This window comes from Cervus elaphus, chromosome 32 (genome assembly GCF_910594005.1).
Source record: "Cervus elaphus chromosome 32, mCerEla1.1, whole genome shotgun sequence".
NCBI classification, from domain to species: domain Eukaryota; kingdom Metazoa; phylum Chordata; class Mammalia; order Artiodactyla; family Cervidae; genus Cervus; species Cervus elaphus.
The window spans coordinates 9,853,799-9,868,402 of record NC_057846.1 but is presented as its reverse complement, the minus strand read 5'-3'; the positions used below and the strand labels follow the sequence as shown (position 1 = coordinate 9,868,402).

Genomic DNA, 14,604 nt, shown 5'->3' with positions numbered 1-14,604 from the left:
AATCTAAATTCTAGATCATTTTTACTTTAGACTATACTTTCCCTTTAGTTCCCTCCTCTCCATATTTGTCCTCACCCTTTCATCTTTTTTAAATGAATTAATTTTATATTGGGGTATAGTTGGTTCACAATGTTATGTTTCAAGTGTACAGCAAAGTGATTTAGTTATATATATACATGTATTTATTCTTTTTCATATAGGTTATCACAGAATATTGAATTCCCTCTCTATACAGTAGGTCCTTCATCCTTTTATCTTTAAAAAATTCGTTTATTCATTCATGCAAGAGCAAAACCAAAAATAAGAAAAGTGTGCTGAGTGCCCAACATGTCCATCCATATGTGAGCACAACAGAGAAGCCTTCTCTGGCCCCTGGAGCTTCCAATCACTTTTTTAAAATAACACAGTAACATGCAATCACAAATTATAATTACTTTTCTAAAGGAAAGTAGAGGGTGCTATTCAATGTTTAAATGGCAACCACGAAGCTCTGAGATGAGAGAAGAACCTTTTGGGGAAATCTTCATTAAGACTTTATCTTCCTCTGAGTTCTCCCACAAGCAGGTCCTGGGATGTGGCTTTGGGTGCAGGTAGTTCATTTGGGAGGGTGATGCGGGAAATGAGAAAGGAAGCAGGAAGAATGAGACAAAGAGCAAAGGAATGCTAATAGGATGTGTTATCAAGCTGGCCACCCCTGTGGAGAGTGGGATCTCAATCTGGCTGGGGATCCCCAAAGGCACCACATGGAATGCCCCTCAGAACTGCCTGCCTTCAGTTGAGGCTGGGCATTTTTCCATCTGATTTCCATCTGCCAATAATTGTCTATTGCTCCCCCCCACCCTAGGTTCCTTGACTAAGTCTCACAGCTTCAGAGAAAGACCTGTAGGATTTAAAGTGCCCACAGGTGAGTGCAAGGGTCTCTGCAGAAGAACCAGCATGCAGTCAGATAAGCCACTTCTACCAGAGCCCTGGAGAAGGAATGGGATTCAGGTAAGAAGAGAGCGGGGCAGGGAAATGCTTTCAGATAGGAGGAAGAGCTGGTGTGACGACCTAGGGGAAGAACAGTCAGAGGGAGCAAGAGAGAAAATATGAGTGCATCTGGAGAACAAGTCAGGGGTGTTCAAAGGACACTTTAAGGACTCTGAGTTGTATCTTATATACAGTGAAATTTGATGTAGGATCTTTAGCAAGGAAATAAGATGTTCTGCATACAGAATCATGTCATCTGTGGACAAAGACAGTTGTATTTCTCCCTTATCAATTTATATACCTTTTCTTTCCCTTTCATGTCTTATTGCATTACCTAGGACCTCCAGTACAATGTTGAAAAGGGGTGAGAAGGGTATCCTTGCCTTGTCCCTGATGGTGGCAGGGTGGCATCTAGTTTTTCACCATTAAGAATGATGTTGTTGTTTTTCAGTTGCTGAGTCATCTCTGACTCTTTGTGAACCCATGGACTGCAGCATGCCAGGCTGCTCTGTCGTCCACTATCTCCCAGAGTTTGCTCAGATTCATGACCTTTGAGTTGGTGATGCTCTCTAACCATCTCATCCTCTGCTGCCCTCTTCTCCTTTTGCTGTCAATCTTTCCCAGCGTTAGTGTCTTTTCCAATGGTTGGGCTCTTCACATCAGGTGACCAAAGTCTTAGAGCTTTAACTCCAACATCAGTCCTTCTAATGAATATTCAGGGTTGATTTTCTTTAGGATTGTCTGGTCTGATTTCCTTGCAGTCCAACGGATTCTCAAGAGTTTGGAGAAGACCATACCAGTATGATGTTAGCTATAGGTTTTCTGCAGTGGTTCTTTATCAGGTTGAAGAACTCCCCTTCTCTTCCTAGTTTGGTGACAGTTTTATCATGAATTTTGGATTTTTACTGGATTTTGTCAAATGCTTTTTCTGCATCTATTAATATGATCACGTGATTTTTCTTTAGTTTGTCAATGTGATGGATTACATCCACTGACTTTTGAAGGGCAATGAGATTTTTTAAAGGGTATTTTGACTGCTGTGAGGAGAAGACATGGAAGTGGGGTGGGAGTGAGGAAACAAAAGTGGGATTTTGGAGATCAATTTAAAAATGCCTGGATAAACCACAGTGAGAGATGATGAAGACATGAACCAAGCAATGTAAGTAAGAAATGATGTAGGAAGGACACACTTGCTGTGATTTCTTCAATGGGTCATGGGGGAGAGACAAGGAGGAGAGGATGCCAGTGAATCCCAGGTCTCTGCAGCTGGGTCGGTGGTGCTTCTGGGAGACCACCAAATGGTACGTGGACACTGCCAAGTGTGGGCTAGCTCCAGAATGTGAGGTCCTATGACTTGAGCAAGAGCAGCTACAGTGGCGGGGGATGGAGATACAGCTGGGCAGCAGAGTCAACTGAAGGTGACAAAAGTAGAGACTGACTTTGTGGTCAACTCTTTCAAGAAGTTTGGGTGTAAAAGAGATGAAAGGAAAAGGGCTGGAGGAAAAGAGATGGTTTCTGGGAAGATCTTGTTGTATGGTTAGAAAGACCAGAGCTGCTTGACACTGCTGGGAAGCTGAGGTAGAGAACGAGGTCACGATGTGACCTAATCAAGGACAGCATTCTGGACATTCCCTCTCTCATACACCATCTATTGTTAAATAGACTTAATTTTTTTAGAGGAGTTTTAGGTTCACAGGAAGATTGAGGGAAAGGTACAGAGATTTCCTATATGCCCTCTTCTGCTACATATGCACATCCTCCCCTGCTATCAACATCCCCACTACATGGTCCATTTATTACAACTAATGAACCTATGTTGACATATCACTATCACCCAGAGTCCTAGTTTACATTGGGCTTCATTCTTGGGGTTGTATATTCTATGGGTTTAGACAAATGAATAATAACGTTTCCACCATTACAATATCAGACAGAGTAGTTTCACTGCCCTGAAAGTCCTGTGTCTTCCCTCCCAACCCAATCCCTTGCAACCACTGATCCTTTTACTCTCTCCATAGTTTAGTTTTTTCCAAAACGTCATAGAGTTAGAATCATATACAATCCGTAGCCTTCTCAGATTGGCTTCTTTCACTTAGTGATATGCATTTAAGTTTCCTCCATGTCTTTTCACGTCTTTTGATAGCTCATTTCTTTCTAGCTGAATAATATACCATTGTCTGGATGCACCTCAGTTTATTTATCCATTCACCTACTGAAGGACACCTCCATTGCTTCCAAGTTTTGGCAGTTATAGATAAAGCTGCTATAAATATCTGTGTGCAGGGTTTTCTGTGCACATAAGTTGCCATCTCATCTGGGAAAATACCAGGGAATGGGATTGATGGATCATAAGAGTATGTTTCATTTTGTAAGAAACCACCAAACTGTCTTCCAAAGTGGCTGAACCACCAACAATGATGAGAGTTCCTGCTGCTCCACTCCCTTTATGTTGTGTCTGGATTTGAGCATTCTTGTGGATGTGTAGTGGTGTCTCATTGTTTTAAATTGCAACCCGTGATGACATATATAATGTGGAGCAATACTTTGGCCACCTGAGTTGGCGAAGAGCCAACTCTGGGAAAGACCTTGATGCTGGGAAAGACTGAAGGCAAAAAAAGGGGGCAGCAGAGGATGAGATGGTTAGATAGCATCACTGTCTCACTGGACATGAGTTTGAGTAAACTTCGGAAGATAAGGAAGGACAGGGAAGCCTGGCGTGCTGCAGTCTGTGGAGTCGCAAAGAGTCGGACACAACCTAGGGACTGAACAACAGCAACCTTCAATATGCTTACTTACCATCTGTCTGTCTTTGATGAGATGTCTGTGAAGGTCTTTGGCCCATTTTTTTTTTATTGTGTCATTTGTGTTCCATTATTCATTTTCAGTCTCAACTTAATCAGACCTTTCAGCACATAAATTTGGTGTGTACGGCGAGTGTATTTTCTAAACAACTCTCTTTCAATTATATGTGTGTATGTGTGTTCTGTCTTTAGGGACCCTCCAGCTGCTACCCCATCCGGGGTCCAATAGAGAGGTCTGCATCCAGTATCTTGCATTTCTCTCCTGCAGTTAATTCTCTCTACTGAATTCCCAGCAAGCTTCTGCCTCTATCATTTCAACAAAATGACTGTAATCAAGGTCACTGAGAACTTTCACTAGATGAGTACCATTGTCTGTGATGGGTCCTCAATATCATTTCTGACCAGTGATGACATAACTTGGCTTCAGGATAGTTCAATGTCCTCCCCTCCCCCCCCCCCCCCCCCCCCCCCGCCCACTCCCTCATCTCCCCACCTTGCAGGAGTTAGAACCCCTCAGAGCTGTACTTGAACCACTTCTCTGTCTACACTCCCCCTTAAGGCTTTAAATGCACCTGCAGCCGACTAGCCCAGCTGCGTATCCCAACCAGGTCCTTTCTGTTTCGTCAAAAATCACTCAACTGCCTGATCCACGCCCACATTCACACGTCCGAGGAGCACCCCAAACTGCACGCCACCCAACAGTGACTGCCCCCACCCCCAGGAGGTTTCTCAACTCCTCGGAACCACTCCAGCCTCCCAGTTTCTAGACCAAAACCTGGAGCCAGGCCACACCTCTCCTGCCACAGCCACTCAGTCTGAAAAACCTCTGCTGCCCTGTCTTCACACGTATCCAGATCCAACCACCTCTTCCCACAGCCACCACCCTGCCGTTAGCCACCGATGTCCTTCTCACTGCCATGGACTCGAACTGCCCCTGCTTTCCCCACAGTGTGCTGTCAGCTCAGTGGCTCAGGCAACTTCTTCAAAGTGGGTGTCAGATAGTTTCACTCCTCTGCTGCAAACCAGCGTATCCTCCCCCTAATCCTTGCACCTACACGACCTTGCCCAGCACTGCCTGCTTCCTGTCTAACTGTCACCGTCCCTCCTCCCTGGGCTGCTGTCGCTCTGGGCCTGCTGCTCCAGGCCTGGGCTTCTGCTGAGTGCCCTTTGCCTTGACATCGTGAGTTTTGCTCACAAATTACATTCGAGGAGGCCTTCCTGACCCCCCCTCTCCCCAGTCTGAAATCCCTTCCCTGCTCTTAGGGAGAAACCCTAGCTTACACGGCAGGGCTCCGCACAGACAGGCTCTCAGGAAATATGTTCTCCAAGAAACGGACTCAAGGAAGAGGAGTTAACTTAAACCAAGGTCCCGGAGTAGGTGAGACGGTTGGACGGGAGCACAAAGCAGAAATCTTAACAGTGGGCAGAAGGGATCAGCGCCACAAGGGTCCGGGGTCACTGGGCGGCCCCCGGGTTCCCTTCTTCCCGGTTTCCTTTCTGCTTTTAGTCCCAGTTTCTTTCGCACCTCAGGGCCCTGGCCCAGTGGGCGCTCAGCGGACCCTTCCTACTGCCCGCATCCCTGTGCAGCGTTGGGACCCAGAGTGACTGCGGGCGGTCACCCAGGAGCACAATCCCGCCCCTCGCTGACCTCCTCCCAATGACCCAGTCCCTGACTCCCCTCCGGTTGACGTACCCACCCCCTTCCAGTGACGCTCTTCTGATGAGCCCCTAACGCCTCATCCCCTCCCGCAGATTCCCCCGCGCTCCCGGTCGGCTTTCCGGGGTTCACGCCCTTCCCTCCGCGCATGCTCGGAGTACTAACGCCGGCGGGCCGTGCCATGGAGCGCGTAAGAGCCAATCCGCAGCCGGTGCGCGACTGATTGGCGTCCAGCGGCAGAGGCTCCGGATCCTGATTGGACAAGCCTGCTGTGTTGGGCGGGCCTACAAAGGCGGAGGCCGGAAGTGCAGCAGAGTTGCTCCGGCCTGGGCTGGGGTCCCTAGGGTTGTGAGGCTGGCATGGCCGCACTGCGAAGGCACGGTAGGCGGGGACCGGGGGTGTCGGGGGACCGGTGGCTTTGGAGGAAGGGGACCCGGGGCTGTGGGGAGTGGGGAGTCTGAGGCCTCGGGACTGTGGGGACGGGTACTGTGAGGGACGAGGGAGCTGTGAGGACAGGGTCTGCGGGGACCCAGGACTGTGAAGGATGGGGGCTGTGAGGGACCTGAAGCTTTGAGGGACAATGTCCGTGAGGACTGGGGCTCTCAGGGACCCGGGACTGTGAGGGATGGGGGCTTTGGCGCGGGTGTGGGGGTTGCTGTGGGGGCCGGGACCCGGGACTGTGAGGATGGGAGCTATGAGGGACACAAAGCTTTGAGGGGCTGGGAGGGGGTCTGTGAGGGATTGGGACTGTGAGGATCCGGGGCTATGGGGACGGGGGCTCTGGGCACCCGGGACTGTGAGGAACTCGGAGTCTGAGGCCTCGGGACTGCGGGGACGCGAACTGTGAGGATACGGGACTGTGAGGGACGGGAGCTGGGACTATGGGGGACGGGTGTGAAGACCTGCCCAAACCCCGCATTCAGACTCTCAAACCATTTAAGTGCAGGGACCCTGAATTTCTGGGGACATAACTAGTGTTTATTAAGTGATGGCAGTATTTTTAACCAGCACCAAAGGCAGAATGGTACTTCCCTAGTGGCTCAGACTGTAAAGAATCCACCTGCAATGCAGGAGACGGCGGTTTGATATCTATGTCAGGAAGATTCTCTGGAGAAGGGAATGGCAACCCACTCCAGTATTCTTGTCTAGAGAATTCTATGGACAGAGGACCTTGATGGGCTACAGTCCTTGGGGTCCCAAAGAGTCAGACAGGACAGAGCAGCCAACACTCAAAAGGCAGAGTGGATACATTTACTTGGCTAACGGACACATGCTTTAGAATGAATGCCAGAGATCCAGGGAACTTCAGACACCTCGTGGAAAGCCCAGCAAACTTCTCATTACCCTATAATCAACATTAAAATGAAAAAAAAGGGAAGATTATGTTTTCCTCAGTTTTATTCAGATATGATCAATACACAGCACTGAATGGGTTTTAGGTATACAGCATAGTGACATGACAGGCTATATATTACAAAGCCATCACCCAGTAAGCTAACATCCATCACCTCATATAGTTACAAAATCCCTTGTGATAAGTACTTTTAGGACCTACTTTCTGTCTTAGCAAATATGCCACATTGCAGTGTTAGCAGTAATCACCATGCTGTACAACTACATCCCAGGACTTACTTACTTATGACTGGAAGCTTGTACCTTTTGACCATCTTTACCAATTTGTCCCATCCCTCAATCACCTCTGGACCTCTGGTGACCATCAGTCTGTTCTCTGCATCTGTGAGCTCCTTTTTTTTTTTTTTTTTTTTTTTTAAAGATTCAACAAATAGTGAGATCTTACAGTATTTGTCTTTCTTTGACTTATTCCACTTAGCATAATGCCATCTGTGTTATTGGCAATGGCACTTTCCTTCTTTAGGGCCGAATAGTATTCCACATCTTATTCATCCATCCATCCATCCATGGACACTTAGGTTGTTTCCATATCTTGACTATTGTGAATAATGCTTCAGTGAACACTGAGGTACATGTATCTGAATTTTCAAGTTAGTGTTTTCATTTTGTTTGGATAAATACCCATATCCAAAAGTGGAATTGCAGATCATATCATAGTTTAATTTTTAATTTTGTGAGGATCCTTCAGACTCTTTTCCATAGTGGCTGCACCAATTTTCATTCCCACAAGCAGTGCACAAGGGTTTCCTTTCCTTCACATCCTCACCAACATTTGTTAATTCCTGTCTTCTTTGATGATGGCCATTCTGACAGGTGTGAGGTGATATCTCATTGTGTTTTGATTTCAATTTCCCTGATGATTAGTGATCTTGAGCATCTTTTCTGTGTACCTGTTGACCTTTGTCTTCTTTGGAGAAATGTCTGCTCAGTTTCTCTGCCCACTTTTTACTCAGATTATTTGGGGCCTTTTTGCTACTGAATTGTATGGTTCTTTATATATTTTAGATATTATCCCCTACCAGATTTACAGTGTGCAAACATTTTCTCCCCTTCAGTAGGTTGCCTTTTCATTTGTTGGTGGTTTTGTTTTGCAGAAGCTTTTTAGTTTCTTTTGTTTGTTTTTACTGTTGTTGTCTTTGCTTTTGGTGTCAAATAAAAAAATAAAAAAATCTTCACTAAGACTCCTGTTGTCAAAGAAGTTTCTCCCTGTGTTTTCTTCTAGGAGTTGTGTGGTTTCAAGTAAAGGTGAAGGTTTTGGATATGTTTCTCATTTTACTTGGATTAGTTCAGGCCATGATTATGTTCTTTCCTTCTCTCCATTAAAACAGATGTTGTTTAAAAAAAACACCAAAAAACAGATGTTGTGTTTTTGCCCTTTGAAAGGAAAAGCCCAGTGGCAACTATAGTTAATATTTGCATGAAATAAGGAAACTAATTTCTCTGTAAGGCAGAATATGGAGAAAAGTAGATAGCATTCCCAGTCTGTTTCCTCTGTAGGAGAACACTGCACCTCAGTAACAGTACTGGAGTAGAAGGAACGGGTTCTCCCTTATCTTCCAACTGGGATGAGGCAGCTTTCTGAGTTGCCTTCAAGTGTCCCCTCAGCCTGCCCTGCCAGATGCCTTGCATCGTGTCTTGGTGACAAAACAAAAGCAATGTCTGTTCTCTGCACAAAATGATCACAGCCTTACATCCGCTTAAAATGTTTTAGAATGGCTAATGGCATAGTAATTGCTGCTAAAAAAAACTGTGAGGAAAAATTTTGGACAGAGTTTGAAATATTTTTAAGTGTCAAAGTTTTGTGAGAAACAGTGTGTAGTGTATGTCTAGTTCTTAGATGGGGAGGCCACCTCAGATTGGTCATGGCGTGGGATTCCAGTTATGTTCCATTTGAATACTATTTGTAGTCTTATTTTGAGAACTAGTTTCCTCATAATTAATATTTCAGAAAGCCTGGCAACTCTTGCTTAATCTTAGCTAATTGTTTTTCCATTTATAATTCTATGATGAAACTCATTAAGAAACTATCATTCATTGAATTTGCATATATATTGACCTTCTCTTTCTTGTGAATTGATGCAATGCTATTGTCAATGTACTCCTTTATTCCTAGGCAGCCTTTTCGTATTACAGGACAAAAAAACCCATATTGAATATCATGGTGGAAAAAGCTATAGAGAGGTTGGCAGGTAAACATACTCTTTACTGAAAATAGGAAATTGAAAATACTGTTTCAGATTCCAAGAAATACTTTAAACTTAAGGAAATTTAAAGTGTCTCTTAAGCTATACAGATATCAGGTGGGAAAGGGAATCATCTGAGTCACTGTTTACTGAGGTTGGGGAACTCTTCCTTTTCTTTATGATTTTCTTGGTGTGTGTTTGTTTTGGAAGATTTTCTCTACCAAGCCAGGCTATAGTTGGGAGGCTGTCATCAAACTGGCCACTGGGAAAGTTTCAATGAAATTCCATTACTGATCTTATTTTCAGAAGTAGTTTTTCATTTATATATGATTTTTAAAAGCCTGACAACCCTCATTTTAAGTTCTAGATAATCACTTTTATTTTTTTATTTATTTAAAAAAATTTTTTTTTTAAATTGTAGTGATTTTTGCCATACATTGACATGAATCAGCCATGGATTTACATCTGTTCCCCATCCCGATCCTCCCTCCCGCCTCCCTCTCCATCCCATCCCCTCTGGGTCTTCGCAGTGCACCAGCCCTGAGCACTTGTCCCATGCATCCAACTTGGGCTGGTGATCTGTTTCATCCTTGATAGTATACTTGTTTCAATGCTGTTCTCTCTGAACATCCCACCCTCGCCTTCTCCCACAGAGTCTAAAAGTCTGTTCTATACATCTGTGTCTCTTTTTCTGTTTTGCATATAGGGTTATCATTACCATCTTTTTAAATTCCATATATATGCGTTAGTATACTGTATTGGTCTTTATCTTTCTGGCTTACTTCACTCTGTATAACGGGCTCCAGTTTCATCCATCTCATTAGAACTGATTCAAGTGAATTCTTTTTAATGGCTGAGTAATATTTCATAGTGTATATGTACCACAGCTTCCTTATCCATTCATCTGCTGATGGGCATCTAGGTTGCTTCCATGTCCTGGCTATTATAAACAGTGCTGCGATGAACATTGGGGTACATGTGTCTCTTTCAGATCTGGTTTCCTCGGTGTGTATGCCCAGGAGTGGGATTGCTGGGTCATATGGCAGTTCTATTTCCAGTTTTTTAAGGAATTTCCACACTGTTCTCCATAGCGGCTGTACTAGTTTGCATTCCCACCAACAGTGTAAGAGGGTTCCCTTTTCTCCACACCCTCTCCAGCATTTATTGCTTGTAGACTTTTGGATAGCAGCCATTCTGACTGGCATGTAATGGTACCTCATTGAGGTTTTGATTTGCATTTCTCTGATAATGAGTGATGTTGAACATCTTTTCATGTGTTTGTGAGCCATCTGTATGTCTTCTTTGGAGAAATGTCTGTTTAGTTCTTTGGCCCATTTTTTGATTGGGTCATTTATTTTTCTGGAATTGAGCTGCAGGAGTTGCTTGTATATTTTTGAGATTAATCCTTTGTCTGTTGCTTCGTTTGCTATTATTTTCTCCCAATCTGAGGGCTGTCTTTTCACCTTGCTTATAGTTTCCTTTGTTGTGCAAAAGCTTTTAAGTTTCATTAGGTCCCATTTGTTTATTTTTGCTTTTATTTCCAATATTCTGGGAGGTGGGTCATAGAGGATCCTGCTGTGATTTATGTCGGAGAGTGTTTTGCCTATCTTCTCTAGGAGTTTTATAGTTTCTGGTCTTACATTTAGATCTTTAATCCATTTTGAGTTTATTTTTGTGTATGGTGTTACAAAGTGTTCTAGTTTTAGATAATCACTTTTAAAAGGTATGTCATAAACCTGTTTGTTCTGGTAGCTTTCTTTCATAATGAAATATCTAGAAGTCACATTTTTAAAGTTATTTGTTAATACTTAGGGTCTTCTTTATTTTTGTGTAATTTCTATAAATAGGTGACCCCATCAGTTTTACTGCTTTCCGTTTAACATCCACCCTTGAAAATACAGTTTTTTGGCTAATTTTTTTCCTCATGTCTCCAGATTAGCTCTACACATGTTTTTTTGTCCTCTGAGAATTGTGCTTTTCTGAGAGACAGTGGTTCATAGGGATGATATGGCAAGAGAATCACAAATGCATCAATATCATTTCCATTACCAGAAAGCTCTCCAGTATAAATGTAGTAAAAAGAAATGTGTAGTTTTACACTGATGTTAAATAAAGTATGAACGTAGATGTGAACATAGATGTTGAGGGAAATGTGTGTTACTTTGCCACCAAAGTGAACGTTTTTAAGGAAAAGGAAAATATTTTTGATGTTAATGGGGTGACTTACTGACCTCAAAGTTCAAGAGGGTTTTTTTTTTTTTTTTAAATGCATAGTTGTCATTTTCCTTTGCTTTTTTTCAGAGTGGAACATTATGGAAGAAAAAGTTCTATTTCCGTTGTTTTTGTTTTTGTTTTCATGAGAGCCTTTTCTAATAGAAAATATATTCACCCAGATCCCCTGATGAGGAGGCTTTCCCCTCTGGGAGGTGTGTTGGGAACCAAGTCCCTCAGACAGGGGCCTGTTAGACCCTCCTTCCTAAGACCACCGTGAAGGAGGCCTAATAACTTGAAATACTGCCACTAACACCTCTGTTAAACGTGGAACAAACCCCTGCCTTTTTTTACCCCCAGCTATTAGATTCTAAACATGCAGCTATGTGGAAGAAGAGGTCAGATTGAATAGTTTACCACCAGCAATCAAGCCATCTATTTCCTTTTGAGGTACATGTATTCACAGTTCTTCTCAGGTATCTAATTTCCAAAGAACACTTGACTGAAGATTTATTTTTCTTTGTCTTATGTCTTTAGCCTGGAACAGCAAGTGTGGATGACAGTCCTCTCTGAAAATCATATCAAAATGGCTTGATTCCCCTGTGACACAGAGACTTGATCTCTCTGTTTGGTATTCCATCGTATTAACTTCAGACGAGATGGTTTTCTCCACGGTGACCTTTTGCTGTGTCTCTTGTGTCCCAGCTCCAGGGGCCTGTCTGCGTGGTGATTGTACTCATCTCCTGCGGGCATCCATGTCCGTTCTCCTGCTTTTTTATGTTCTACTGATTACTTTTTGACAGACACCGGAGTTTCAAGTTAGAACCTGCTTCTGCTGCTGGGAGCGGGGTAGGGGCACTGCAGGAGGACGAGGTGTGAGGAAGGGAGGAGCAGGCAGGTCCCTGGGTCCCTGTGGTGACACAGAGCTGCCTTCCTGAACCTGAGCACCCAGCTCTTTTTTGTTTGTTTTTGAGCACAGTGGAAATTAAGCAGAAAAGAGATTTTTAACCTCTAAATTGATTTTTAGGGCTACATTTGCAGTAGTCAACACACACAAACACCCATACACACAGTCACAAGGTGCACTTCAACAAACCAAAGGTGACAGATGCTTTTTAAAAATGATGCTTTACTGCTTGCCAGTACCCTGAAAAATGTAACCTTTCATTTCTGTTCTGCTTTTGACTTGAATCCCTACGTAGCTGTGGCCAGAAGTCCCTATCTGTAGTAAACTGGTAGGCAGTTCACATGCACCCAATCTCCTTCATAGCCCTGGAGGCTCCAAGAAGTTAGAGTCCAGTGGCTGTACATTTCTTTTGGTATAAAATATTAATAGCTAGTGATTTCTATTTAAGTAAGCTATGAGCTTCTTCTGTGACTGCACTGGAGCAACCCCATCCTCCATTTGAAAAGCAGATGAGCCGATGGGAGAGTGGGGGTGGGGACAGGTCCTCGCTGACAGCTTGTTTTCTTTAGAGGACAAGGTTTATGCATTGAGTGGTCTTATTCTCTGTGTTGTGAAAGAACACAGAGTGAGGACTAAGAAGTGAAATTCACTGAGGAATCCTCCAGCAGTATTAGCTGGTAGAAAGTATTACTTTAGTTTTGTTTGTTACACATGGCTCTTTTAAAGTTGATTTTGGAAAATTAAAATCATATTATTTTTTAAAAGACTGTGCTTTAAATAGTGGCAACTGAAAGTATTAGACATGTGTTGTTGTTGTTTTGTCACTAAGTCATGTCTGACTGTTTGCAACCCCATGGACTGTAGCCCACCAGGCTCCTCTGTCTATGGGATTTCCCAGGCAGGGGAAATTGGAGCAGGGTGCCATTTCCTCCTCCAGGGGATCTTCCTAACCAAGCGACTGAACCCTTGTCTCCTGCTTTGGCAAGTAGGTTCTTTGCCTCTGAGTCACCTGTGAAGCCCATATGAGACATGTATGTTTATCAGCTTCCAGAGCCAGGCGTGAGGCAAGCCTGCAGCCCCCAGACCCCACCCAAGTCAGAGACCCAGAGCCTGGCCCCGGGACCTTAGCCCTGGAGCTCTCAGCCTGGGCTCTGGGTTAAGTCTTGTCCCTGAGGAAGGACCACATATCCTGAACCTCCTGCAGGACTGGAGACCACACACCAGGGTCATGCAGTGACACCGAAAGACAGTGAGTGGAGACCAGAGGGCCTCGAGACCCACTTTGCAGACAGGCCGCCAGTTAGGCCATAGATACAGTGTGTGCAGGTGACACGCTGAATTCAGGGACAGTGCCGCAGCCACACAGCCTGTGTCTCCGCCCATGGCTGGCCTGCTATGTGCCGCGCCCTCGCCACTGTGTCAGGGCACCAGTGGAAGCAAAATTGTCAGGTGACTGGTTCATCTCAGTGTTTCCTGGTGACCATGCCGGTTTCTCCCTGGGATTGCTGTGTATTTTGACTCCTTCAGGCTGTGGGGTCACTCTGCAGTGGATGCACACTCTGCTTGGTGATGACCCATGTCTGGTTTTCCTGTAGTGTGGTCATGTGTTCACACACACGTGTGTGTGGAGCTCAGCCGTGACCGCAGCGGGATGCACACATCAGCTGCTGCCAGCCCAGGTGGCTCTCGGGCTCCAAACATCCCCAAGTTCATTTTAGAGCAGGGTGACTGGTTAGGGTTTTGTCAACTGCTTTTGGTTCCCCCAGAAATTGCACCCGGTTTTCTGTAGAAGCTTTTCCCTCTGCTGTTTAAGGAAATGCTTTAAGTGACCATTCATTCAGTTTCTATTGGAAACTTGGAACCTGCCCTTTGGACAGGTCTTGGAGTGCTGGTCTAATGGAACAGGCTGCCTCCCTGTGACCCAAGTGCTGCCCCGGCTGTCTGTGGTGGCCTGGGGAACATGCTTGCAGGCCTGTGCTGCCGAACCTGGCAGAGCTGGGAGGCGGGGCCTCCGCTGGCTGGGGAAATGAGGGCATCACCGCCAGGACTGGCTTCCGCCTGCCAGGGCTCCCGGGGGTGGGCAGGCAGGTAACACCAAGACCCTATCCTCCCCCCAGGCACCTGGCCGAGCACCACCTGGGCTTGAGTAGCTTTCTCAGGAGGTCTGTTGTGTTTTTAGACCCAAATTGTGTGTTTTCCAACTAGCACCAATTGGAGGGGCTTATTTCTGCAGCAAGGGCCATCTGTGCACAGGATGAAAGGAGGAGCGGTCTGTGCCATTAGGCTTGTGCTCCCTCTGTGGGACAGGAGTCTGCCCTCCATGACCCACAGGCCGCTCAACAGCCCCGTCACACTTCCCCTTTCACTTCCCCTCTCATATCACCGTCTCCTCAGTGGCCCTAATGTCTGTCCCCCACTTTGTCGTCTGAATACCTCGAGCCTGTCTCCAGAGTCCTGCTCTTG

General features: G+C 45.1%; 1 protein-coding gene across 2 annotated transcripts in view; it reads left to right on the top strand.

Annotated features, from left to right (window-relative positions):
• Positions 1–5,687: 5,687 nt before the first annotated feature.
• Positions 5,688–14,604, top strand: part of ERICH1 (glutamate rich 1) — a 39,121-nt gene continuing 30,204 nt past the window's right edge. For both annotated transcript variants that reach the window (XR_006339283.1, XM_043893737.1), the window contains exon 1: positions 5,688–5,808. Coding sequence is in view for 1 of the 2 variants with exons in the window: in XM_043893737.1 (XP_043749672.1) it covers positions 5,787–5,808 (22 nt within the window). In the remaining variant the exon portion in view is untranslated. The remainder of the gene's footprint in view (positions 5,809–14,604) is intronic.